Source organism: Pseudophryne corroboree, chromosome 7, assembly GCF_028390025.1.
Source record: "Pseudophryne corroboree isolate aPseCor3 chromosome 7, aPseCor3.hap2, whole genome shotgun sequence".
Lineage (NCBI taxonomy): Eukaryota > Metazoa > Chordata > Amphibia > Anura > Myobatrachidae > Pseudophryne > Pseudophryne corroboree.
In genome coordinates, this window is record NC_086450.1 from 358,451,702 (window position 1) to 358,479,292 (window position 27,591).

The 27,591-nt window shown below is 46.1% G+C and overlaps 1 protein-coding gene across 1 annotated transcript in view; it reads left to right on the forward strand.

Moving 5' to 3' along the window:
* Positions 1-1,898: 1,898 nt before the first annotated feature.
* The window catches only part of METTL9 (methyltransferase 9, His-X-His N1(pi)-histidine), a 142,131-nt gene continuing 116,438 nt past the window's right edge, over positions 1,899-27,591 (forward strand). The window contains exons 1-2 of the mRNA XM_063934460.1: positions 1,899-2,300; positions 17,908-18,098. Of these exons, the coding sequence (XP_063790530.1) occupies positions 2,142-2,300; positions 17,908-18,098 (350 nt within the window). The 5' untranslated portion in view covers positions 1,899-2,141. The remainder of the gene's footprint in view (positions 2,301-17,907; positions 18,099-27,591) is intronic.

Genomic DNA, 27,591 nt, shown 5'->3' on the forward strand with positions numbered 1-27,591 from the left:
CTGACTGAGGACAGGACCCCACAAAGTCCTTTGGGGAGACAGAGAGAGAGCATGCCAGCACACACCAGAGCGCTATATAAAGCAGGGATACACACTACACACAGTGATTTTCCCCTATAGCTGCTATAATACACAGTTTGCGCCTAAATTTAGTGCCCCCCCTCTCTTTTTTACCCTATTGAGCCTGGAAACTGCAGGGGAGAGCCTTGGGAGCGTCCTTCCAGCGGAGCTGTGAGAGGAAATGGCGCCAGTGTGCTGAGGGAGATAGCCCCGCCCCCTTCTCGGCGGACTTCTCCCGCTTTTTTCAGGATATTTTTGGCAGGGGATTTTACACATATATAGTCTTACTGACTATATTATGTGTTTTTTTGCCAAGCTAAGGTACTCTTATTGCAGCCCAGGGCGCCCCCCCCCCAGCGCCCTGCACCCATCAGTGACCGGAGTGTGTGGTGTGCATGGGGAGCAATGGCGCACAGCTGCAGTGCTGTGCGCTACCTTAATGAAGACCGGAGTCTTCAGCCGCCGATTTCCTGGACGTTCTTCTTGCTTCTGGCTCTGCAAGGGGGGCGGCGGCGCGGCTCCGGGACCGGACGACCGAGGCAGGGCCTGTGTTCGATCCCTCTGGAGCTAATGGTGTCCAGTAGCCTAAGAAGCCCAAGCTAGCTGCAAGCAGGTAGGTTCGCTTCTTCTCCCCTCAGTGCAGTAGCAGTGAGTCTGTTGCCAGCAGATCTCACTGAAAATAAAAAACCTAAATATACTTTCTTTTCTAAGAGCTCAGGAGAGCCCCTAGTGTGCAACCAGCTCGGCCGGGCACAAAATTCTAACTGAGGTCTGGAGGAGGGGCATAGAGAGAGGAGCCAGTGCACACCAGGTAGTCCTAAATCTTTCTTAGTTGTGCCCAGTCTCCTGCGGAGCCGCTATTCCCCATGGTCCTTACGGAGTCCCCAGCATCCACTAGGACGTCAGAGAAAAATACATTGCAGCCCCTCGCCACCTACCGCAGCGATGTTGATCGCATATGTACTAACACATGTGATCAACATTGCAATGCGGTGATGGAGGCCCCCCGCGATACCTGTCAGGTGGTGTGCGTCTCCGTCACCTCCCAGGGGTCTCCACACTGCCCGCACGCCGGGAAGCAGCAGCAGGCTGCCCACCGGCGCCTCCTCCTGCCCCTGCACCCGGAAGGACCTCCGGATGCGTTGCTAGAGGGAGGAGGAGATTACCTTCCTGGACCAGGGCTGCCTGGCGGAAGGTATGCCGGAGGGAGGGGGGGGGGAGGCGTCTGCGACGGCCAGCGATAAGAAGCCCATAGGATTCTATAGGGTATCGCCACTTGGGCGGCGAAAAACCAGCGGTGGGGTCTTGGTACATTTGAAAATGTGGTAAAACCCGCATTGTTCCCTTAGTACATCCCACCCTAAATGAGGATAATTGTGTATGGATGCATCTGTATGTATTTTGATACTAGGATGTTCTTTCTCACTATGCATTACGTGGGAAGATGAGCATAGTGTTGGAGTTTCTGCTTAGCAGCTGTGAAGAAGTCAGTGTCCCAATGACAGTGGGAAAGTAAGAAAAAACACAGGCATATCTCCATAAATTCAATAGTGATGTGTTTCTAAAACAATGAATTAATTTAATTAACACGTTATAAACAAATATATATATCAATTAAAAAGGAATAAGTACTGGAGAATGGTATTTATACACACGCCATGGCCATTATTAAAATATATGTCTATATAAAATCACTGGCCGCCTCACGTACTACTGCCATCTCCCTGATGACGTCTCAAGACGTAGGTAGCACCAAACACTCCGGCTGGCAACAAGCTGCCAAGTGCCAACCAGCAGCGAGTCCACCGGAAGTAAGCAAACCATAGAGAGGAGCTTAGTTGCCGCACTTCTCGCCGCATAGAGCGACCTCTCTGTCGCTGTGCGTTATGAACAGGTGCAGAATAGTGCTCGTGGGGAAACACAGACGCTGAATAACGGTTCCGTCCCCCTAGACCTCCTATTCACTCCTCCTTCCCCTCACGGTCGCTTACCCCCCTCACAGCCGCCGCCGCTCTCCTCTCCGGGCTGGTGTGCGCCATGGACGGGCTCGGAGCCGGCGGACATCAGCGGGTGCTGCTCAGATGAAACTGTTCGTGTGCTGGGTCCTCACCTACGTGGTCAGCCTGGCCGTGGTGAAGAAGATGTGGAGTGGCCGGTACATGAGGAGTCACCTGAGCAGATCCCTGTACATGAACATGCTGAGCCACAACCAGGCCCCATACTGGGAAGGCAGCCACCAGGTGTGTTATACCAGCCTGGGATGGGGTGGGACAATGCACCGGGCGCAGTGCCCTGGCTCACATGTAGGCAGGGACCACCATTTTATAGTGTGGGGGCCCCTCTGTCCAGGAGCCCCCACTAATGCCCGGATGTTCTGGACACTTACCCACACCCAGCACCCCTCTGCAATCTCCTCAGGGACCTCATCTAGCTATTAGCCCCTCTCCTCTTTATACTTCTACTGCTACTGGCCACAGCTCTTTGTCCTCTCACTGGGTTGAAGTATCCCGATTTGTAATAAGTGGGTACCACCCTGTCTCATTCCAGTGATCCCAGATTCACCAGTCCCCTTACAGTCTTACTGGTATAGCTATATATCATTCCTTATTCCTCTTTCTGCCAAGGACCTGTCTTGCTTTTCCAATTTCCTTAAGCGCTTGATAGCAATCCTACATGTATATGACATGTTCTGATTGATGTCTCCCTGGATCTTATGGCCATAAACCTGTTCTCCTTGTGTTTCTAAGTGATCTGAAGGCGGCTGCACTTGTTACTTATTGCCGCCAGTTTCTCGTCTTATTACTCTTTGCGTGCTTCTCGCTGGTTGCGCTGTCCCTGTATTTTCCTGCCACTCATTACATACAGTGAATTAATATGACCTTTTTATTTTGTAGGTCTCTGAACTGTAATAAGTCCTCTTTGTTGTATTTAGAATTGTAATTCAGTGGCAGGTGCCTTTTGTGCTCTAAACTAAATTGTGGCCTCCAACCTAGTTACTAATGTAGATTTGTGCACCTTACCCTATCAGGCCTTTCCACTATACAGTGGTAGGAATTGGTTTGATGTTTCATCAGACACAGACTAGAGTGGGGAGAGGAATGTGATGGAATGCATTGCAGATTGTGTAGCTACCATAGGCCAATCAGTGATGTTAAATTGCTATTGTTCATCTGGATTTTGTGCGGCCAAACCACTTCCTCCTGCTCATTGTCTGGCAGAGCAGTGTCTGTCTATTCATTACTGGCGTGCACTGCTCACCAGCAGGCCACAAGGGGCACAAGCGCTGCCTAATCCCTGTGCTCTTCTCCCTCTTTTCCAGGCATCCTCTTATTATAATTCATTGTCTCAATGAATGAAATGTCTGCATTGCTCAATCTTCTTAAATGTGCCCGGTTGTACTTGTACTTAATAAGATTTTTTTTTTGTAATTATTTTTGTTAGTATGTCTTATGAATAAAAATAGGTCAAGTTTTAATCTGCATTGGTAAATATCATGTACTTTCACTTATAATTGTGACAAATCGGTCTAGTACATAACAACTGATTGGGCTACACGGGTCTTTGTGCTGTGCCGACGTGAACACTAACATTAATAATAAAAGCATTGCAAAAGCCAAAGCATAAGTTGTTTAGATGCTATTTTCAGGCAAGTTATGGGGCCGTTTTTGTAGGTTCTGGTTTTTTTTTGTGTTTTTTTTTTTTTTTAAGTAAAGTCTTTGCCTTTGAGATTTGGTTGCTATAAGCCGTATATATGAATGAGAACAGTTATCTGCGTCTTCAGAGTAGTTAGACATATGACAGCAGCCTGTTGTGTGGTAAATTTTGTCAACGATTCCAATGTCAACACTGAACAACGCGACACGTTGTTGATGATTGACCACATTGATACTATTCTTTCAACCTAAATCTATCCCTAATAGTAATGGTAACACTAACGGAAGTATCGACATGGCAGTGTCATCATTCACTTATATATGGCAACATTTTAACTATGTTGACATTATGAATGTGGCTTCTTATTGACCCCCATCCCCTTCCATACGTCTTGTGAGCCCTGCAAGATATGAAAAATCAAAACAGGTTCTTCACAGAATAACTACAGTTCTGCAACATGTAAAGGCAGACGCAATATTTTCTTTACACGCGTGTCATAAATACATTTTTTTTCTTTTTTTTTAAATGTAGTTTGGCAGATTTGTGCAGCTATTAAGGTCTTGAATATGTCGTTACATGCAACTTGTCTTACCCGTTGTTACTTATACAAATGGATGGTGAAAATATTACAATAAATTAAATTTATAGTCTTTGTTATGGATTATACAGGGGCACTAAAGATGTCCAGACTACTTTATTGCAGTCTGTCTTATCACTAGTGTCTTGTATTACCAGAGTAGCTTATTCTTTTCTTGATCATATCCCTTCAAATAGTTAATTCTGAACCATAAGGCCTTGTTCCCACTTGCGTTTATTACCTTTGCGATATCCATGCTCGCTTATAGGAGTTTACAGCATGTGCTGAGTGAGCATAAGGTGCATTTATGCACAGCAAGGAAAATGTACTTGGGAAGAGGCTCACGTTCTTGTACTAAATTGTTAATGGTATTCAGTAGGGCCAATTCAATTCAGAGCGGATTGAATAGTGCCGGGAAGGAGCTCCCAGAATTATTTAATTAAGCACGATGTGATGCCTGACTAGAGGATACAAAAGTACTGGCACAGTGCTGTTTTTAGCCCTTAGCGCGGTGGAAACAAATTGCGTCGGGCACTTAAGTCGGAGAATGCGGGTTCTTGCGATTAAACACCATGTTTAGTCTGCTTTAACCAGCCCTCTACGACATAATAGCACTGGGAGCTTCATCCTGGTGCAATCTGCACTGAATTGAATTGACCCCAATGCTTCACATATATAAGACTTATTACAGCAGAGGATGTTTAGTGTTCATTCTGACACCCTGCACCTGTCACAACCCATGCTATTCCTATTGTCTGGGGTGTTGCTCTCTGCTCTGGTGTCTCAGTGCTGAAATACAGACCAGAGAGTGCTAGAAGCACCAGAACAGAGAGTGACACCCCAGGCAGGAAAGAGGAACTGCATGGGTTGTGACAAGTGCAGAGTGTAAGAATGAACACTAACAGCGGGATGTAATGGCGTCTTTGAGATCGCCGGAGGTGTGGGATGCTGGCCGATCTCTGACATTTTTTTCTAAAGGGGCAATCCCTTACAATGCGTGGTTTTGCCCCTTTTAAAAACGTCCGAGATCGTCCGGCGTCCCGCACCTTCGGCGATCTCGGACACCATTGCATCTCGCCCCAGATGTTTTTATGTCTTATCAATACTAAAGGTGTGCACAACTGGAATATATTCAGGTACAAAAACTACTTACCCCCTCCGATATCAGGATGCTGGTGTTGGTTATGTGGCTGTCGGCATACCCACGACTGGGTTATTGTACCGTACCCCTATGGTTTGTTATTGAAAATTACCAGTGACCTACACAGTGGGAACAGCCAGTTTGTACCCTGTGACAGCGTGATGTTACTGGATCTTAGTCAGTTGATAGGTTGCATAAGTGTAATAATGCCACAAAATGTCGGCCACCGCTGTGCGTTTGTGCGTTCTTTTAGCATGTGTCCTTGATCCCAAACACAAGCTGTCTGTGTGTGAACTTTCTATCTGCTGCAGGACAGGAGTTTCTCTATTTGTATGATAGAAAAAGCAATCCCTCAAGTCTGCTGCCTAGGCGTTATCCTTGACTACTTCCACTCTTTCAATCTCCACTTTCATGCCCTCTTCCCTTCATGTCGCTTCCACCTTTGTAATATCGTCAGTATCAGACCTTTCTCACCCTGGATACCACTAGACTTTCATTTACTCACTGGTCATCTCGACTGGACTACTGCAACCGAGGAGGCCTTCCCTATTTCCTCCACTCCAGTCCATCCTCATTGCTGCTGCTCGGCTAATCGCACTGTTTCTCCCTCCTCTCTGTGCCATGTCCTAAACTGGCTCCCGTACATTTACACTTCAAACTCCTCATGCTCGTCTATAAAGTTTGCAACCAATCCTCTCACCCCTACATGTTTAACTGCTTCTCACACCTGTCTGCCCACTTTAGGGGCAAACGCAGGATTCCTAGAGGGGGGTTTCCAAATGCAATCCACAATCTGCCACTCTGTGGAACTTTGGAGTAAGTGCGGGAGTCTGGAGGAGTCTTGGGGGTATATTCAATTGAAGTCGGATCCATTCCGACATTCATTTGTCGGAATGGACCCGACCTGGGCTATTCAATGACATCTCCTCGTAACATATTTAACTAATATAAATGACATAAGCATACCCTCCAACATTTTACACATAAAAATCGGTACAAATTCGAAAAGGGGGCATGGCCACGGGTAAAGGGCCTTTTCCTGTACTTTCAATGAAAGTTTGGAGAGCCAAAAATCGGTACGGACCATAAAAAAAAAAGTACTGTACCTGCCAAAAAGGTACAGTTGGAGAGTATGCATAAATGGTCAGAAAAGGTTAAACATACCATAATAAATAAATAAATAAATACATTAACATAATAGAACCAGTAGGAGACAGAACTGCACTTACTAACCACACATTCTCCCACCTCATAGTAAGGTGCCTGTCTCTTCTTTTCTCTGGTCCAGCGCACGGACTGAGCCCTCAGATCCACACATACAGCAAACTTTGTAAAAAAAAAAAAGCTGCTATACTGGGTATGTGCAAGGGGATCCGGTCTGAAAGTCGACAATGTATAGGTCGACAGTGATGGAAGGTCGACAGGGTTTCTAGGTCAAAAGGTCGACATGAGTTTTTAATTTTTTTTTCTTTTTTTGAACTTTTTCATACTTAATGATCCACGTGGACTACGATTGGAACGGTAATCTGTGCCGAGCGCAGCGATAGCGGAGCAAGGCACCTTGCTTGAAGCATGGCGAGCGAAGCGAGCCATGCGAGAGGACACGGTGCACTAATTGGGGTTCCCAGTCACTGTACGAAGAAAACGACACCAAAACCCCCCCAAAAAAACTCATGTCGACCTTTTGGCCTGTCTACCTACCACATGTCTACCTAGAAACCCTGTCGGCCTAGTGACTGTCGACCAATAGTGGTCGACCTAAACATTCTCGACCTAGATACTGTCGATTTGATGATCCACACCCATGTGCAACAACTCAACTGTTTTTCTTCCTTTAAACTGGATGTTGCAGCAGCTCTAGTAATTGTATTATATACTATTGCTATTGTGGTCAAAATTTGAGCCACTGTCCTAGAGTAGGGGGGTTTCAGGGCAACTGGAACCACCCTGCGTTTGCCTATGCACTTCATTCAGCCATTAACTGCTGCCTCTGATCGCTGTTGATCACCTTTTCCCACTCCCATCTCTAGGAATTCTCCCGTGCTGCTCAGCACCACTGGAACACATGTCCTTCCCCTAGCAGACAGTAGTGTTCACTCTAGGAATTTTTTAGGGCAGGGTGCTGATCACGGGTAGGGCACATTTTTCATTCGGGAGGGCACATTTTTCGTTCGGGAGGGCACATTTTTCAATTAGAAGGGCAAAATTAGGTACATACTATAATGCTTGGTCCTCCCATTCCCACATGATAAAGAATGGGCAGTGCGCGCCAAAGGCGAAAATTTAGGGGCGTTGTTTTTCGTGGGGTTAGGGGCATGGCCACATAATAGTGGCAATTCACATTACACCACACAATAGTGCAGCTAATACACACTGCACCAGGTAGAACCTCCTATACACACTGCGACAGGTAGAGCACGTTATACATATTGCGCCAGGCAGAGCACATTCTACACTTTGCGCCAGGCAGAGCACGTTATACACATTGCGCCAGGTAGAGAGCACTGAGACACACTGCACCAGGTAGAGAGCACTGAGACACACTGCACCAGGTAGAGAGCACTGAGACACATTGCACCAGGTAGAGAGCACCGAGAAACATTGCACCAGGTAGAGAGCACTGAGAAACATTGCACCAGGTAGAGAGCACCGAGAAACATTGCACCAGGTAGAGAGCACTGAGAAACATTGCACCAGGTAGAGAGCACCGAGAAACATTGCACCAGGTAGAGAGCACCGAGAAACATTGCACCAGGTAGAGAGCACTGAGAAACATTGCACCAGGTAGAGAGCACCGAGAAACATTGCACCAGGTAGAGAGCACCGAGAAACATTGCACCAGGTAGAGAGCACCGAGAAACATTGCACCAGGTAGAGAGCACCGAGAAACATTGCACCAGGTAGAGAGCACCGAGAAACATTGCACCAGGTAGAGAGCACCGAGAAACATTGCACCAGGTAGAGAGCACCGAGAAACATTGCACCAGGTAGAAAGCACTGAGACACATTGGAGGAGGAGGAGGGGGGGGGGGGGGGTAGATGGTTCCGCACACACATAAGACAAGGGGTAGTGGGGCCACACACAGGGGGTTGGGGGGGGGCAGGAGGGCACAAGGTGTCACACACACGGGGGGGGGGGGGGGGCGCACAAACCAGGGTGAGGGGGGGTAAAGTGTGCCACACACAGGCTGGGGGTAAATGGGGTCACATGCAGGGGGTGGGGGCAGGATATGGCAATGCATTAAAATACATGTTCATTACTTTGTGTGTATCTACTTACTCACACTCTGGCAGCTGAGGGTCACACTCCGGTAGATGGGTACGCTGGCTGGTGGGAGATGGGGGCTGCCCGCGGGTGTCTGGCCATGCACACAGAGAGGAGGGAGGGCTGGGTTTGCCTCGGCGGGAGAGGCAAACCCAGCCCTCCTGTCTCTCGCAGAGGAGGGGAGATGCGGCGGCTGACAACTAAGGACGGACGAGGTGGGCGGGCGGGACGGACGAGGTGGGCGGGACAGATGGGGCGGTACAGACGGGGCGGGCCGCGGAGGTCTCTGTCTCTCATGCAGGGAGACAGTGTGACTGTGATTAAGCACACTGGATTACTGCAGTAATGTGTCCGGTGGCTTGGCGGGGTCCGGCGGGCAGCAAAGTGCGGGGCAGGAGGGCGCACACAAATGGGCAGGGCGGCATTCAGGTGTCTAAAAAAGGGGCAGGGCGCAGCGCCCTGTGAAAGACACCTAGAGTGAACACTAAGACAGTACACCTCTCTCCAAAGCTTCAAACCGGTTATCAAAGCCATCTCTTTATCAAAGCCTACCACCTCTCCTCATAACCAAACCCTTCTGTCCCTGCACACTGGCTCAAACCCTATAGATTGTAAATTCTCACGAGTACTCTTATGTTTCCTACCTATGCCATATTTTCTGGGGGGGGGGATTTAAAATGTTTTGTATTTTTGTATGCTCCTTATGCCCTGCAATGCTTGTTTTGTACTTTTATACACACCTTACAGGGGTCGGGTATGATATGCCGGCAGCATACAGATGCTAGAATGCCGGCGGGGGGAGAGCGAAACAAAGCCCCTTGCGGGCTCGCTGCACTTGCAGCACTGCGGACTCAGTGGCTCACTTCGCTTGCCACAGGTTCTATTCCCACTCTATGGGTGTCATGGACACCCACAAGTGGGAATAGCCCCTGTAAGTCTGTATTCCTGCTGTCTGCATTTCTAGCGGTCCGGAATCAGTCGCACACAGATATACAAGTGTTGAATTTCAGATTAATCAGCATGGTCTCCTTGTGTGTCCTAGTCACATCGCGTTATGACTTAGATGCATTTTCGGCAAAAAATACACCTACGCTAGCAGAGTCTCACGTGACCTGGCACGCTGAGAAGGGCTGTTTTCTGAGACTGCGGCACAGATGTATGAGGACACATCTGTATGTCCTGCAGTCTTTGTTTGTACTTTTGTATGGCACTGCGGACCATTTGTGGCGCCCTATAAATTCAAGCTAATAATAAAACTTGTCTACTGTAAGGCGTTATCCACATTTTGGAGCAGTTAGGCTATTGTAGGGAAATGCATTACAGCACATTGGCCATTTGTATTAACACAGCCAAGAGAAACAAAGTCCTGATGTGAACTCACAAACTCTTGGTTGTGTTAATACAGAGCTTACAAAATGGAGATTTTGTTCTGCATGGATTCCCACTGAAGAATTATATGCATACAAGCCGGGTATTGCAATGGTAATTTGGGAAATGTGCCAGTATACTATTTTGGAGCATATTTAACCAGTAAGCAGCTTTAAAGGTGGGTACACACTGAGAGATCTGAGCTTAAAATCTAAGCAATCTGACTAGATTGCTTAGAATTTAAGCACGGATCTCTCCGTGTGTATGCCCCACAGTGATAGCAATGCTCGGTCCCGCACGTCGCTATTGCCGGTGCTAGATTGCCGGTGCACAAATTGGCACTTTGCTGATTTCACCCGCTGGGTGAAATGAGCGCCCCCCTCGCTCAGCACACATCGTGCTGTGTGCTGAGCGGGGGAGAGATGTGTGCTGAGCGGTCTGTGATAGATCGCTCAGCACACATCTCTGCCCGTGTGTACTGGGCTTATGTCTTGGATTAGTCCATCAGCTGTGGCAGGATACGGCAAGCTTTTATTGTGTATACAGACGGAGATTCTATTTACCGATTCCAGTGGTTTATAGAACACCTCATTTTAGAAATTGATATACAGTATATTAAATGTGTTATTATTTAGTAATATACAGTCCGGTCCATAAATATTGGGACATCGACACAATTCTCATATTTTGGGCTCTGTACACCACCACAATGGATTTGAAATGAAACAAACAAGATGTGCTTTAACTGCAGACTTTCCGCTTTAATTTAAGGGTATTTACATACAAATCAGGTGAACAGTGTAGGAATTACAACGGTTTCTATATGCGCCTCCCACTTTTTAAGGGACCAAAAGAAATGGGACAGTCGACTCAAAAGCTATTTCATGGACAGAAGTGGGCTATTCCCTCATTATTTCATCATCAATTAAGCAGGTAAAAGGTCTGGAGTAGATTCCAGGTGTGACATTTGCATTTGGAATCTGTTTCTGTCGACTCTCATTATGAGATCCAAAGAGCTGCCACTGTCAGTGAAACAAGCCATCATTAGGCTGAAAAATCAAAACAAACCCATCAGAGAGAGCAAAAACATTAGGTGTGGCAAAATCAACTGTTTGGAACATTCTTTAAAACGAAAGAACGCACCGGAGTGCTCAGCAACACCAAAAGACCCGGAAGACCACGGAAAACAACTTTGGTGGATGACAGAAGAATTATTTCCCTGGTGAAGAAAAACCCCTTTACAACAGTTGCCCAGATCAAGAACACTCTCCAGGAGGTAGGTGTATATGTGTCAAAGTCAACAATCAAGAGAAGACTTGACAAGAGTGAATATAGAGGGTTCACCACAAGATGTAAACCATTGGTGAGCCACAAAAACAGGAAGACCAGATTAGAGTTTGCCAAACAACATCTAAAAAAGCCTTTACAGTTCTGGAACAACATCCTATGGACAGATGAGACAAAGATCAACTTGTACCAGAGTGATGGGAAGAGAAGAGTATGGAGAAGGAAAGGAGCTGCTCATGATCCAAATCATACCACCTCAACAGTGAAGCGTGGTGGTAGTGCCATGGAGTGTGTATGTGTGGCTGCCAATGGAACTGTTTCACTTGTATTTATTGATAATGGGACTGCTGACAAAAGCAGCAGGATGAATTCTGAAGTGTTTTTCAGGCAATATTATCTGCTCATATTCAGTGAGATGCTTCAGAACTTATTGGACGGCGCTTCACAGTGTAGATGGACAATGACCCGAAGCATACTGCGATAGCAACCAAAGAGTTTTTTAAGGCAAATAAGTGGAATGTTATGCAATGGCCAAGCCAGTCACCTGACCTGAATCCGATTTGAGCATTCATTTCACTTGATGAAGACAAAACGGAAGGGAAAATGCCACAAGAACAAGCAGGAACTGAAGACATTTGCAGTAGAGGCCTGGCAGAGCATCACCAGGGTTGAAACCCAGCATCTTGTGATGTCTATGCGTTCCGGACTTCAGGCTGTAATTGACTGGACTGCAAAGGATTTGCAACAAAGTATTAGAAAGTGAAAGTTTGATTTAGGGTTGTTTAGTTTGTCCCGTTACTTTTGGTTCATTAAAAAGTGGGAGGCACATATAGAAACCGTTGTAATTCCTACACCATTCACCTGATTTGGATGTAAATGCCCTCAAATGAAAGTGGAAAGTCTGCAGCTAAAGCATATTTGTTTGTTTTATTTCAAATCCATTGTGGTGGTGTATAGAGCCCAAAATATGAGAATTGTGTCGATGTCCCAATATTTATTGACTGACTGTACGTGTCTTGATGACATCATTGTCATCAATACCTTTGTTTTTACGTTATACCTTTTGTTTTTACTTTATAAGCGCAGCAGCACTCTATTGCTTGTATTCGGTTCAGTTTTCTATATAGAGAGATATTTTAGTGTCCGCAAACTCATTATCAGGGGCGTGCAGCTGGTTTCATTATATGTTGAATATCACATTTCCTTTTTTATTCTTTAACATCTTTGACCTCATGTGGTCGTTCATTAGCTCCTGCCCTTCACCTGTATGTTTTTTGCTATTTTTTTTTTTTTATTTAGACTTTTTATAGTAAAATAGTATTGATGTACATTGTGACAAAAAAAAGTAAGCATGTCAAAAGTAGTGAGGGGGAGGGATGGTGGAGATAGAATGTGAGAGGGCTATATGACAAGGATAACGAGAAGAGACAACAGTGTAGCGTGAGCTAAAATGCCTCAGCCATTAAAATAGTGACCATCAAGAGTAATATAATATATACATGCCATTTGGGAAAGAGTCCAGCATTTATTAATAAATGAGGAGCTAGACTGTCAGAGAAGTAGTCAGGGGGGTTTGTAAGGCAAAATGTGATGTCTAAGACAACCAAACCTTTATGAAGTGGCCTGGGTATTCTGTAAGATGGCAGTGATACGTTCCATATGGAATACTGTCCAGATGGTGTTAATAGTGGTCGGTATAGAGAGAGAAGTCATCATTTTCCATCGGGAGGCAATTTTGCATTTGGCTTCATTTCAAATGTTTTATGTGTTTCTGTGTGGGGCAGAGAGACATGAGGAATAGGTATAGGGAGTAAGCCATAAAAGGAAGATTCTGGAAGCTGAAAGCTTATGGTGACTTTGATGAGATCATGTATGCTTGAATTGTTGGTTAGGACCACCATATGCACAACAGACCACAGGAGCGACAACATAAATGTGGGGAATGAGGAAATACAGAGCGAAGGTGAAATGCAGTGGTTTCTTATGGACATATCCACTACAGCACAGTTTGTGTAATATTAGTCAGTAAGGAGGCATGGCAAATATGTAATGAAGAGTTGGCTCAGTATCTTAATTGTGTATGGTAAATATCTTAAACATACAAACAAGGCAATATATAAAAAAAAAAATTGACAGTGGAGTATTGTTTTGGATGCTTTACATCATCAGTGGCCAACCCATGGCTCTTGAGCCGCATGCCGCTCTTTCTTTATTCAAATGTGGTTCTCGACACTCATAGTCATGTGACCACAACAAATGCAGAAATCGCTGCACTCCAGCCAGACATGCAGCAGTTTTACGGGCACTGAGAACGAATGGGAGACAAATACTAGAGGTGAGACATCCACCGGCAAACAGAGGATACATACGGAGCTGCTGCAATGGCACAAGTTGGGGTGGGGGGCTGTAGTGACATATGAGGGTGGGCTGGAGTGACACAAGGAGGAGCTGGCTGGAGTTACACAGGAGGATCCTGGCAGGAGAGACATAAAGGAAGAGCTGGCTGGAGTGACACAAGGAGGAGCTGGCTGGAGTGACACAGGAGGATCCTGGCAGGAGAGACACAATGGGGGAGCTGGCAGGAGTGACACGGAAGGGTGCTGGCAGGAGTGACACAGGAGGGTGCTGGCAGGAGTGACACGGGAGGGTGCTGGCAGGAGTGACACGGGAGGGTGCTGGCAGGAGTGACACGGGAGGGTGCTGGCAGGAGTGACACGGGAGGGTGCTGGCAGGAGTGACACGGGAGGGTGCTGGCAGGAGTGACACGGGAGGGTGCTGGCAGGAGTGACACGGGAGGGTGCTGGCAGGAGTGACACGGGAGGGTGCTGGCAGGAGTGACTCGGGAGGGTGCTGGCTGGAGTGACTCGAGGGGGAGCTGGCTGGAGTGACTCGAGGGGGAGCTGGCTGGAGTGACTCGAGGGGGAGCTGGCTGGAGTGACTCGAGGGGGAGCTGGCTGGAGTGACTCGAGGGGGAGCTGGCTGGAGTGACTCGAGGGGGAGCTGGCTGGAGTGACTCGAGGGGGAGCTGGCTGGAGTGACTCGAGGGGGAGCTGGCTGGAGTGACTCTAGGGGGAGCTGGCTGGAGTGACTCGAGGGGGAGCTGGCTGGAGTGACTCGAGGGGGAGCTGGCTGGAGTGACTCGAGGGGGAGCTGGCTGGAGTGACTCGGGGGGGGGGGGGGAGCTGGCTGGAGTGACTCGGGGGGGGGGGGGGAGCTGGCTGGAGTGACGGGGGGGGGGGGAGCTGCCTGGAGTGACTCGGGGGGGGGGGGGGGGGGGGGGAGCTGGCTGGAGTGACTCGGGGGGAGCTGGCTGGAGTGACTTGGGGGGGGGGGGGGTTTGGAGCTGGCTGGAGTGACTCGAGGGGGAGCTGGCTGGTGTGACACATGGGAGAGCTGGATGAAGTTACACAGGTGGTTGCTGGCAGGAGTGACACAGGAGGGTACTAGCAGGAGTGAAACATTGACACATGAGGGTGCTGGCTGGAGTGACACAGCAGGGTGCTAGCTGTAGTGACACATGGCGGAGCTGAAGTTTGTTATATGAATATGGCATTTTCAATATATTTTAGTTAGATCTGGCTTTTTCAATTATTTGATGTGGAAGTGGCTTTTTCAGTTATTTGGCGTGGAAGTGGCTTTTTCAATGTATTTTATGTATATTCTGACTTTAAAATTTATTTTATGCGGATCTGGCTTTTTCAATTTAAATTATACCAGGGATGTGGCCTAGCAGGCACAAGGCCACACCCTATTTTTGCAGGCACGCCTTCAACTCGAGCTCAGCTCGTTGATGTACCTAACATGATTTTTTGTCTCTTACTGGTTGGCCACCCCTGCTTTACATTATCTGTAATACAGAACTGGCAAATCCAGTGGCTTGTGATTTTTCCAGCCATTCACACCTTCACTCCCCACTGTAGTTTTCTGCCAGGGCTTTATAATGAGCAGAGGAGCCCTGGAAAAGATGGCTGTATACAACATCCCCTGGGGAGGTGACAGGGCAGCTGTAATAGAGAAGAAACCCCCCAAAAAACAGTGGTCCATGAGAACAATACTTTTAAGTAAGATATCTGTATTTTGAAGCTTCAAGCAGTTGCTTAGACATTCCCTGACCATATTAAAATCACCTGCTATATAGTTTTTTCATTTAAAAAAAAAAAGTGTATTTATCATATATTTATATCATTTTGCAAGACTATTTAGTTTTCATCTGACTTTGGTTCTCACTCTTTATTGTTACTCTTTATCGTAAGATGAGAATTTGTCTAGTGCAGACCTATCCAACCTGTCGCTCTCCAGCTGTTATGAAACTACATAACCCAGCATGCCCTGCCACAATTTAAGCATTCCCTAATAGCAAAACTGTGGCAGGGCATGCTGGGACTTGTAGTTTCACAACAGCTGGAGAGCCACAGGTTGGCCAGGCCTGGTCTAGTGGACTGTGCTTTGATGGATAGTTACAGTGGGGATTGAAAGTTTAGGCACCCCAGGCAAAAATTCATTTTAATGTGCAAAAAGAAGCCAAGGAAAGATGGAAAAAACTCCAAAAGGCATCAAATTACAGATTAGACATTCTTATAACATGTCAAAAAAAGTTTGATTTTATTTCCATCATTTACACTTTCAAAAGAACAGAAAACAAAAAATGGCGTCTGCAAAAGTTTGGGCACCCTGCAGAGTTAATACCTTGTACTGCCCCCTTTGGACAGCTGAGACCTGGCAGTGTCATGGATTGTTCTCAATCATCGTCTGGAAAGACCTGGTGATGTCAATCTCAAAGGTTTTAAAAGGCCAGACTCATCTGACCTTGCTCCAACAATCCGCACCATGGGTTCCTCTAACCAGTTGTGTAGAACACTGAAACTGAGAATAGTTGACGCTCAGAAAGCAGGAGAAGGCTATAAGACAGAGGTTCTCAAACTCTGTCCTCGGGGGCCCACACAGTGCATGTTTTGCAGGTCACCTCACAGAATCGCAAGTGAAATAATTAGCTCCACCTGTGGACCTTTTAAAATGTTTCAGTGAGTAATTAATACACCTGTGCACCTGCTGGGTTACCTGCAAAACATGCACTGTGTGGGCTCCCGAGGACCGAGTTTGAGAACCTCTGCTATAAGAAGATAGCAAAGCGTTATCAGATGCCCATATCCTCTGTTCGGAATGTAATTAAGAAATGGCAGTCATCAGGAACAGTGGAAGTTAAAGCAAGATCTGGAAGACCAAGAAAAATATCAGACAGAACAGCTCGCAGGATTGTGAGAAAAGCAAGTCAAAATCCACGTTTGACTGCACAATCCCTCCAGGAAGATCTGGAAGACACTGGAGTTGTGGTACACTATTCCACTATAAAGAGATACTTGTACAAATATGATCTTCATGGAAGAGTCATCAGAAGAAAACCTCTTCTACGTCCTCACCACAAAAATCAGCGTTTGAAGTTTGCAAATTAACATATAGACAAGCCTGATGCATTTTGGAATAAAGTTCTGTGGACCGATGAGGTTAAAATAGAACTTTTTGGCCGGAATGAGCAAAGGTACGTTTGGAGAAGGAAGGGCACAGAATTTAATGAAAAGAACCTCTGTCCAACTGTTAAGCATGGGGGTGGATCAATCATGCTTTGGGGTTGTATTGCAGCCAGTGGCACAGGGAACATTTCACGAGTAGACCGAAAAATGAATTCAATAAGATTCCAGCAAATTTTGGACGCTAACTTGATGCCATCTGTGAAAAAGCTGAAGTTAAAGAGAGGCTGGCTTCTACAAATGGATAATGATCCTAAACACACCTCAAAATTTACGGTGGATTACATCAAGAGGCATAAACTGAAGGTTTTGCCATGGCCTTCGCAATCTCCTGACCTCAACATAATTGAAAATCTATGGATAGACCTTAAAAGAGCAGTGCGTCACAGACAGCCCAGGACTCTCAAAGAACTGGAAGACTTTTGTAAGGAAGAATGGGCGAAGATACCTCAAACAAGAATTGAAAGACTCTTGGCTGGCTACAAAAAGCGTTTACAAGCTGTGATACTTGCCAAAGGGGGCAGTACAAGGTATTAACTCTGCAGGGTGCCCAAACTTTTGCAGACGCCATTTTTTGTTTTCTGTTCTTTTGAAAGTGTAAATGATGGAAATAAAATCAAACTTTTTTTGACATGTTATAAGAATGTCTAATCTGTAATTCGATGCCTTTTGGAGTTTTTTCCATCTTTCCTTGGCTTCTTTTTTCACATTAAAATGAATTTTTGTCTGGGGTGCCCAAACTTTCAATCCCCACTGTATAGTTGCCTTTTAATTCTTATCACTAAAGCTATTAAAAGTACATGGCTGCAGAATCGATCTCCAAATACAAGAATAAAGGTGCTCTGTTGTGCCATACATTGCCAGCATGGTATGTGAGCAACTTATGATGCACTATTGAAGTACTAATTAATAAATGATAGCAAATTAAAAGCACACATTGCACAGATTTAATGAATGCAACTTTTAATAGACTAACATTTTATGATTTTTAGTAAAATTCTAATGCTCCTTCCTGTCCAATTCATTTCAGTGGTATTTATGCGACACGGAGAAATTAAGCGATGACCTTCAGACAATATTTGTCCAGAGTTATCTAGATCACGGAACGCAGACATTCCTGAACCGGAGCATAGAGAAGTCCGGCTGGCTCTCCATCCAGCTCTACCACTCATTCATGTCCTCTGTCTTCAGCATGTTTATGTCCAGGACCTCCATTAACGGGTGAGATGTCCTGGCCTCCTTTCACAGAGACCATTGTATCATGCCAGAAATGACCGTTTACCACTGCATATAACCTTTGTGTGTTAGTTGGCTTTGTGTTCTGTTATCTTATGCTCCTCACAATGTCTCTCTTGTTAAGTATACATACATAAAGTCTGGTGTTAATTGCAAAATGATGGAACTAGTTTGTACTGTACATGCCAGAAAGATATCAAAATGTATTTGTCATGATCTGGGCTATTTCAGGTAGAAATAGGCCTGTTAAAAATCAATGTATGTGATAACAATGGTCTGATCGATGTATCAATGTACCAGTGTGTGAGAACTGTCTTTGCATGTCAAATGGTTGAAGCTTGATTGATCTGCTGTATTCCATTATAGCCACAGAACTCAGAGACACACTGGCTACTCAGGTGTGCAATTTCTCCTGACCAGAGCTAGTTTAATTACCCAAGAATCAGAGCTAGGGCCAGAAAGGTGTTAAGCCCTGCCTGGTCTGTGTCTGCTCAGAACTGCCCATTTGTTTACACAAGAACCATGGCCAGAGCTTGAAAGGCGATTAGAAGATAAGGCCATTCGCCCCTGCGCTAGTGGCTGGAAAGCCCAGTATGAACCGACACTCAATACCTTTTTTGGCTTTGGAAGGGTTAAAAACAAACCCTCCAGGGGAAGGGGGGCTGAACAGACAGCCTGAGTTTTAAATAGGAGAACACAGACTGCAAAGTGTGCAATATCAAAGAAGCAAGTCAGGAGAAGCATCCTGGCTCTGTAATGTCCCGAATATCTGAAGAGGCTTCACTTCATCCCATCGTTCCACTCTGCATGTGTTAGGATCGGTGGGTTTTATCTCCCTATTTTGATTTTTCTTGAAATAGTCTTTACTCATGTGACTTTGACTTTTTATCATTCTACCTTGTAACTTTCTTTTCTGTAACATAAGCTTTGAAGTGTTTTACTTAAATTAAATGATCTCATTTTAGCTCTGGTTTTCTGTTGTGTGTCCAACCCAACTCTCTGAAAGAGGCGTTACCAAAATATTAATAATTCCGGGTGCAGGCAAAAGCCATAAGTTTGCCTTGTGTCATACCCTAAATGGTTGTACTTTGGCTGGTGGCAGTGACCGTGTTGAAATTAATGCACGTGCTCAGGTATCCAGTAACGGTGTCACGTGGCAGGGATTCACAGATTGGTGTGTCTGGGGAATCGCCGTGCCTAGGATTGTGACAGTATTTATATCAAGATAATGAGGAGTTTCCTCATAATTTCTATCATGATTATGAGGAGTTTCCTTACTGTGGGAGGTAGCGCATATTTATTGTGCTCTGTTCATTGAAAACTGTTGAAAGCAGCTCAGCCTGTACCGACCAAGGCAACAAGAGTAAATCCCTTAGCATTGTCATATAAATATATGTCTGAAAAGCACCAAAGAAAAAGGGAGAAATCCATGTATTTATTACACGTAGCAGCAGGGCATGAACACACCTTTAAGATGATTACATTCATTTGTATGTAAGAGCAATAAGTAGCTCTTATGACAAGCTTTCCTGTGCAGTGTATGGCATGAGCGATTTATTGGTTTTACCCTGAAATGAAGTGTAGCTGTTCAGGAGAAAGACTTAAGTCTTCACCCAGTGGTTCCCAAACTTTTTTGAATCACGGCACCCTAGAATATCAGAATTGTTTTCATGGCACCCCTGGGCCAAAAGTTTCTTATTGAGAAATTTAGAAATAAATTTTCAATTACGTAAATTGTGTTTATATGTTATCCATTGGGCTAAAACACACTACACGGTTGTTGCCGGCCGGGAAAAAGCCGGACGGCTTTTTCCCGTGCCGGCATTGTAGTTAACAGTGTGAGGGGTAGGGTCCCTTCACACTGCACGGCCCCGGCCCGGCTGCCGGGTTGCAGCCGGGTCTCACCACTGGAAGGTCCGGCGGCCGGGCGGCCGCCGGGCCGTCTTTGGAGCCAGTAAACCGTGTGTGTGAAGGGGAGCTTTCACACACAACGGTTTTTACTGTAGCCGTGTATGATGCTGCGCATGCGCACAGCATCACACACGGCTAAAAGCCGTCCTGTGTGACAGACACTGCCGGTTTCTCCCGGATGGCAAAAAGCCGGACAAAGTTTGTCCGGCTTTTTGCCATCCGGGAAAAACCGGAGTGTGTGTTACAGCCCTTAGGTTCAATTGTGTGGTGAGGGACAAGATTTGCTTCTGTTTGTTCACATATTTTATGTTTGTCAACCACCAGCTCTGCTTTTACCTATTACACTGACAATAAATAATTGGAATTGGTCCTGGACCACCAGTCCAAGGCACCCCTGCAAGTGCTCTGAGGCACCCCAGGGTGCCACGGCACACAGTTTGGGAACCACTGTCTTAACCATTGTCGACCTGGAATAGAAAAGCCCATAAAATAGCGTGCCACCTGAAGATTTGACTAGAGCTGAACTGGTCCATCTTACAACTGCATCAAGGTCGGGAGTTGTTGTCTGGGGGCAGGGCCATCTGGCAGTGTTGCTTGTCAACTGCATTTATTTTTGGTTTACCAATAATAGAATTCCTGCAATAATACATGAATCATGGATACAAACTAACGTAAGATGATTCTAGGTAAAATAATTCAGTCTTACATCAAACACATAATGTTGTAGTCAGGATGCGGTCAAGATGTTGGCTGTCAGTATCCTGACTTTGGAACTCTGATTAGGTCAGGATACCGACGCCAGAATACAGACAGCCGGCATCCCGACCGTAAGTATGGGCGCAACGTTAGGTTTAGGTCCGGGGTGGGGAGTTAGTTTTAGGCGTCAGGGAGGGGGGTTAGGCTGCGGGGTTGCTTAGGCTGCGGGAATGGGAGATTAGGTTTAGGCACCTCCAGGGGGTGGTTAGGGTTAGGCACTAAGGGGGAGGGTTAGGGGGTGGGGAAGAGGGTAAAACACCCCATACCCCTGTCTGTGTTATGATCTCCAGAATCCTGGTGCTGTATTTCGAGTGCCGGGATCCCATGCGGCGGTAAAACATACTGATTCCATTGTAGTCACCTGCAGTACAAACTAACCGTTCCGAACACTGATATATGTAAAATGTCAATGCAGCCCCTTAAAGAACTCCCAATAAACTATCTTCCCAAAACTGATGTGCAGTGTGGCCCGCTGCTCAAGACATTTAAAATGTGTTTCAGGTTTTTATGAGACCCTTTATTACAAAGCAACTAGTACAGAAACATTACTTAACAATGCTGCAGAAATAAGTGATTATATTCATAAAGTACTGAGAATTGCTGTTACACAAAATAATGTTAAGTAGAGGCATACAAACATGGTCACTAAGCACGTCCTTCTACTGTCACTACTAAGGGGAGGAATACCATGGGCAGTGTGGGGATGTCATACAGACATGGGGGTGTATTTACTAAGACTTGGATGGATATAAAGTGGACGGTAATAAAGTACCAGCCAATCAGCTCCTAACTGCCATTCCACAAGCTGTGTTTGAAAAATGACAGGAGCTGATTGGCTAGTAATTTATCTCTGTCCACTTTATCTCCATCCAAGGCTTAGTAAATAGACCCCGTGGTCACTAAGCTCCTCCTTCTACTGTCACTACTAAGGGGTGAAATACCAGTGGCAGTAAAGGGAATGCCATACAGACATGGTCACTAAGCTCTTCCTGCTACTGTCATTACTAGGGGGAGAAATACCAGTGGCAGTGTAGGGATCTCATACAGACATGGTCACTAAGCTCCTCCTTCTATTGTCACTACTAAGTGTAGGGATCTCATACAAACGTGGTCACTAAGCGAGCACCTACTTCTATTGTCACTACTAACGAGAGGAATACCAGGGGCAATGTGTGGAATGCCATACAGACATGGTCACTAAGCTCTTCCTGCTACTGTCATTACTAGGGGGAGAAATACCAGTGGCAGTGTAGGGATCTCATACAGACATGGTCACTAAGCTCCTCCTTCTATTGTCACTACTAAGTGTAGGGATCTCATACAAACGTGGTCACTAAGCGAGCACCTACTTCTATTGTCACTACTAAGGAGAGGAATACCAGGGGCAATGTGCGGAATGTCATACAGACATGGTCACTAAGCACCACCATACAATGTGTATTTAGTATTGTGTTGCTTAAAAAAAATTGTTTTCTTTCTGGTATGTTTTTCTTTGTCAAGTCCTTTTTAAAATTCTGTAATATTTAACTATGATATTTTTATGAGGACATTAACCTATTAGTTTCTACAGGCGTTATCCAGTCACCCAAGTGGAACTTAGCACGCCGGAACACAAGCAAAGTGACCCTTCACAGACAGACTAGACACAAATTAATGATTTGTTTGCTGCTGCGCTGTCTAAGTATTGTTCATTTGGGGACCGTTTTCCTAGCAAATCCAATGCACAATGCTTATTTACAGCAAAGAATTACAAAGCAGCTGCTATGAATCCCTCAGGGCAGTGAAGGAAGAAAATGTTTCATTATGGGTAATATAAGGATACAAGTTTGTATTTGTCATGCTTGAGATGTGAGTGCATTCTGATTACCTACGGTATTGCTAATAAAGGATTAGAATAATTTATTTTTGCCGAGTGGCTTTAACCATTTAATTAGTCTCTCCTCCCCTGTAATTCACTTTGACTTATGATTATGTCACATTAGGCAGCATCATGGTGTATGATACCAAGGGTAATCCCTCCTCTACTGGCCTGATTGTACAAGTGGAAGAGATAGTGCAGCTGGGATGTTTTGTTTGATTTCTCTGAATATTGGGCCTGATTCAGGTTTGTTAGCATAGCAAAAAAAAAGCTCAACTTGGCAAAACCATTCTGCACTGCAGGTGGGTTAGATGTAACATGTGCAGAGAGAGTAGATTTGCGTGGGGTATATTTTTTTTCTGTGCAGGGTGAATACTGGCTGCTTTTGCATGTAGCCCACAAATGTTAGCTTAATTTTTACACTGTAATTCCGTTTGAACATACCCCACCCAAATCTAAATCTCTCTGCACATGTTACATGTGCCCCACCTGCAGTGCAACATGGTTTTGCCAAGTTGTGTGCTTTTTTGCTTTGCTTACAAACCTGAATCATGCCTATTGTCAATAAGCATCAGTCTTTTTGTTAGGCTGCGTTATTGCAAAGGAAGCAGTGACCTGCCTGACAGCACTCCTAAAACAGGATTAAATGTCCACGTCATCAGGTGGATATTATGGTGGCTCCTCCACTTCAGGTGCAATAATAAAGCATAGTAACATGTGTGACATGAAAACGGTCTGGTATGTTGTACTGCTGATCCTGTGCTGCTATCTATGGGCCATTGTCATTGTGACATGCTGCTGCTGTAATACCCCTTTCACACCGCAGCTTGTACCCGGTATTTTGCCGTTTTAACTGGCTTCCTAAACGGGTCAAGCTGCGATGTGAAAGGGTCCCCTTCAATTTACCGTTTTCAAAATACAGGTATTTTGAAACGGTAAAAAAGAAGGGTCCTACCCGTTTCAGTCCCATTTCACTGTGCAGTGTGAAAGGGTCTGAAACGGTATTTGCAAGCCCCAGCAGGTCATAGGCTGTCTCCATGTGTGATGTCAGCAGCCACAACCAGGAAACAGCTTGGAAAACACAGGAGACACATGTGAGAGTGGCTTTATAAACGTTTAGACGGGAAAAACACGGACAAAAATGGCGTGGGGTCCCCCCTCCAAAGCATAACCAGCCTCGGGCTCTTCGAGCTGGTCCTGGTTCTAAAAATGCGGAGGGAAAATGGACAGGGGATCCCCCGTATTTTTAAAACCAGCACCGGGCTCTGCGCCTGGTGCTGGTGCAAAAAATACGGGGGACAAAAAGAGTAGGGGTCCCCCGTATTTTTTACACCAGCATCGGGCTCCACTAGCTGGACAGATAATGCCACAGCCGGGGGTCACTTTTATACAGTGCCCTGCGGCCGTGGCATTAAATATCCAACTAGTCACCCCTGGCCGGGGTACCCTGGGGGAGTGGGGACCCCTTCAATCAAGGGGTCCCCCCCCCCAGCCACCCAAGGGCCAGGGGTGAAGCCCGAGGCTGTCCCCCCCATCCATTGGCTGCGGATGGGAGGCTGATAGCCTTGAGTAAAATGACAGAATATTGTTTTTTCCAATAGTACTACAAGTCCCAGCAAGCCTCCCCCGCAAGCTGGTACTTGGAGAACCACAAGTACCAGCATGCGGGAGAAAACCGGGCCCGCTGGTACCTGTAGTACTACTGGAAAAAAAATACCCAAATAAAAACAGGAGACACACACCGTGACAAGTACAACTTTATTACACACTGCCGACACACACATACTTACCTATGTTGACACGCCGACTGCCACAGTCTCCGACGATCCGAGGGTACCTGTGAAAAAAATTATACTCACCTGCCAGTGTCCAGAGATAAATCCACGTCCAGAGATAATCCTCGTACTTGGCAAAAAAAAAACACGAACACCCGAACCAGCGGACTGAAAGGGGTCCCATGTTGACACATGAGACCCCTTTCCACGAATGCCGGGACATCACGTGACTCCTGTCACTGAGGTCCCTTCAGCCAATCAGGAAGCGCTACTCCGTGGCGCTCACCTGATTGGCTGTGCGTGTCTAAGCTCAGACAGCGCATCGCACAGCTGCCTCCATTACTTGCAATGGTGGGAACTTTGCCGTCAGCGGTGGGGTTACCCGCGGTCAGCCGCTGACCGGCGGGTGACCCCACCGCTACCCGCAAAGTTCACACCATTGAATATAATGGAGGGAGCTGTGCGATGCGCTGACAGCTCAGACGCGCACAGAGCCAATCAGCAGTGTGCAAGGACGTTGCGCTCGCTGATTGGCTTACGAGACCTTTCAGTGACAGCAGTCACGGGGGGGGGGGGGGTCTCTCTGCATTCGGGGAAAGGGGTCCCATGTGTCAACATGGGACCCCTTTCAGTCCGCTGGTCGGGTGTTCGTTTTCTTTTTTTGACAAGTACGAGGATTTATCTCTGGACCATGAATGAGGTGAGTATATTTATCTTTTATTTTCAGGTATCCGTGGATTCTACTTGGAGAAGAGGACCGATGTCGGCGTATGAACATAGGTAAGTATGTGTGTGTCGGCAGTGTGTAATAAAGTTGTACTTGTCACGGTGTGTGTCTCCTGTTTTTATTTGGGTATTTTTTTTCCAGTAGTACTACAGGTACCAGCGGGCCCGGTTTTCTCCCGCATGCTGGTACTTGTGGTTCTCCAAGTACCAGCTTGCGGGGGAGGCTTGCTGGGACTTGTAGTACTATTGGAAAAAACAATATTCTGTCATTTTACTCAAGGCTATCAGCCTCCCATCCGCAGCCAATGGATGGGGGGGACAGCCTCGGGCTTCACCCCTGGCCCTTGGGTGGCTGGGGGGGGGGACCCCTTGATTGAAGGGGTCCCCACTCCCCCAGGGTACCCCGGCCAGGGGTGACTAGTTGGATATTTAATGCCACGGCCGCAGGGCACTGTATAAAAGTGACCCCCGGCTGTGGCATTATCTGTCCAGCTAGTGGAGCCCGATGCTGGTGTAAAAAATACGGGGGACCCCTACTCTTTTTGTCCCCTGTATTTTTTGCATCAGGCGCAGAGCCTGGTGCTGGTTTTAAAAATACGGGGGATCCCCTGTCCATTTTCCCCCCGCATTTTTAGAACCAGGACCAGCTCGAAGAGCCCGAGGCTGGTTATGCTTTGGAGGGGGGACCCCACACCATTTATTTTCTGTATTTTACCATTCCATCTAAAAAAAAAAAAAAAAAATTATTTTAAAAAATATATAAATAATACTTGTGCCTCCAAAAAAGACAAACCAAGTACCTAATCCCATCTAATATAAATAGATGTGCTTCAAGCTGCTGGGTTCCATCGTACGACTATCCAAATTATTAATAATGAATTAATTAATAATTATTAATAATGTGTGGGCCAGAAAAGTCCATTTATAATGACAACCACTGTTTTCTATGGGTGAAACGGGTTCAGTGTGAAAGGTACCAAAACGGTAATGAAATGGTAATTTACTGGTTACAACATGAGATGTGAAAGGGGTTTAACTGCTCAGACCCGTTTTAAGAACCGTTTCAAATACCATTTCAAAAGCAGGTTTTGCGATGTGAAAGCAGCATAAGTTTGTAGTTTTCTGGAAGACCTATGACTGCCTGATATTTAGCTCAGTCTTGTTACCTTAATTTCTGGACAGATTGGATGTCATCATGTCAACCTCCATTTACATTCAGCAACCAGTGGGTGAGCCCATCAGTAAGAGCATGAAATTAGGCGGATATGTTTATCTCCTTGTTGGATTTTTCAGGACACCTTCAATAAATTGACAGGACTGTGATCATGACCAGAGAAGTTCTAGGAGAGATTTTCTCTGGAGGTAATCAGTCCTCAAGAGGCAAGAAATTATGTAACAAACTCTTCTGATCACCTAACCTCATTGGTGGAATGCATGAGGTTGCTGTTCGTGAATATAGAAGTTACATAATTGTTGAGGTTGAGAAAAGACAATTGTCCATCGAGTTCAACCTATAGTGCTATATGCTGTATTATCTCCAATCTCCTATATAATAGCCCTGTGATTCTGTGCCTGGGTCTCTAACGCTGGGCGTGGCTAGGAGCTCTCATTGGGTTAGTGGCAGGTCTATCACACCCAGTCCACAGCTGATTGGGCGAGAAACGCCCTCCCACACAGGTTACATCCAATGGGAGGCTCTGCCCTTTGCCTGCTGTGTTTTCACAGAGCAGGATTAGCAATGGGACTGATGGAGCTGCAGCTCCAGCCCCACACCCCAAAATAGTCCACCTGCATCTGCAGCAACACACCCTCCAACAATTTACACATAAAAATCGATACAAATTCGAAAAGGGGTTGTGGCCATGGGTACAGATGCATGGCCACGCCCCTTTTCCTATACTTTCAATGGAAGCTTGGAGTGTCAAAAAATGGTACAGACCATAAATACATGGGACTGTACCTGCCAAAAAGGTGCAGCTGGTGGGTATGCCACTGCATCTGCAGCAAGTCTCTGCACTGTAGATAGGGGAAAAAACCTTTTACTGCAGCGTCCTATGGGGGTCATTCCAAGTTGATCGCTAGCTGCATTCGTTCGCTGTGCAGCGATCAGGCAAAAACTCGGCACTTCTGAGCATGCGTATGCAGCGCAATGCGCCCGTTTTCAGGGAGTGTTCGGAAAAACGCAGGCGTAGCTGGCCCAACGCAGGGTGTGTTCATGACGTCAAATCAGGAACTGAATGGTCTGAAGTGATCGCAAGCGCCAAGTAGGTCTGAAGCTACTCTGAAACTGCACAAAATTTTTTTGTACCCGCTCTCCGATCCCTTCGTTCGCACTTCTGCTAAGCTAAAATACACTCCCAGTGGGTGGTGGCATAGCGTTTGCACGGCTGCTAAAAACTGCTAGCGAGTGATCAACTCGGAATGACCACCAATGTCTTGCTGCCAGTCCACC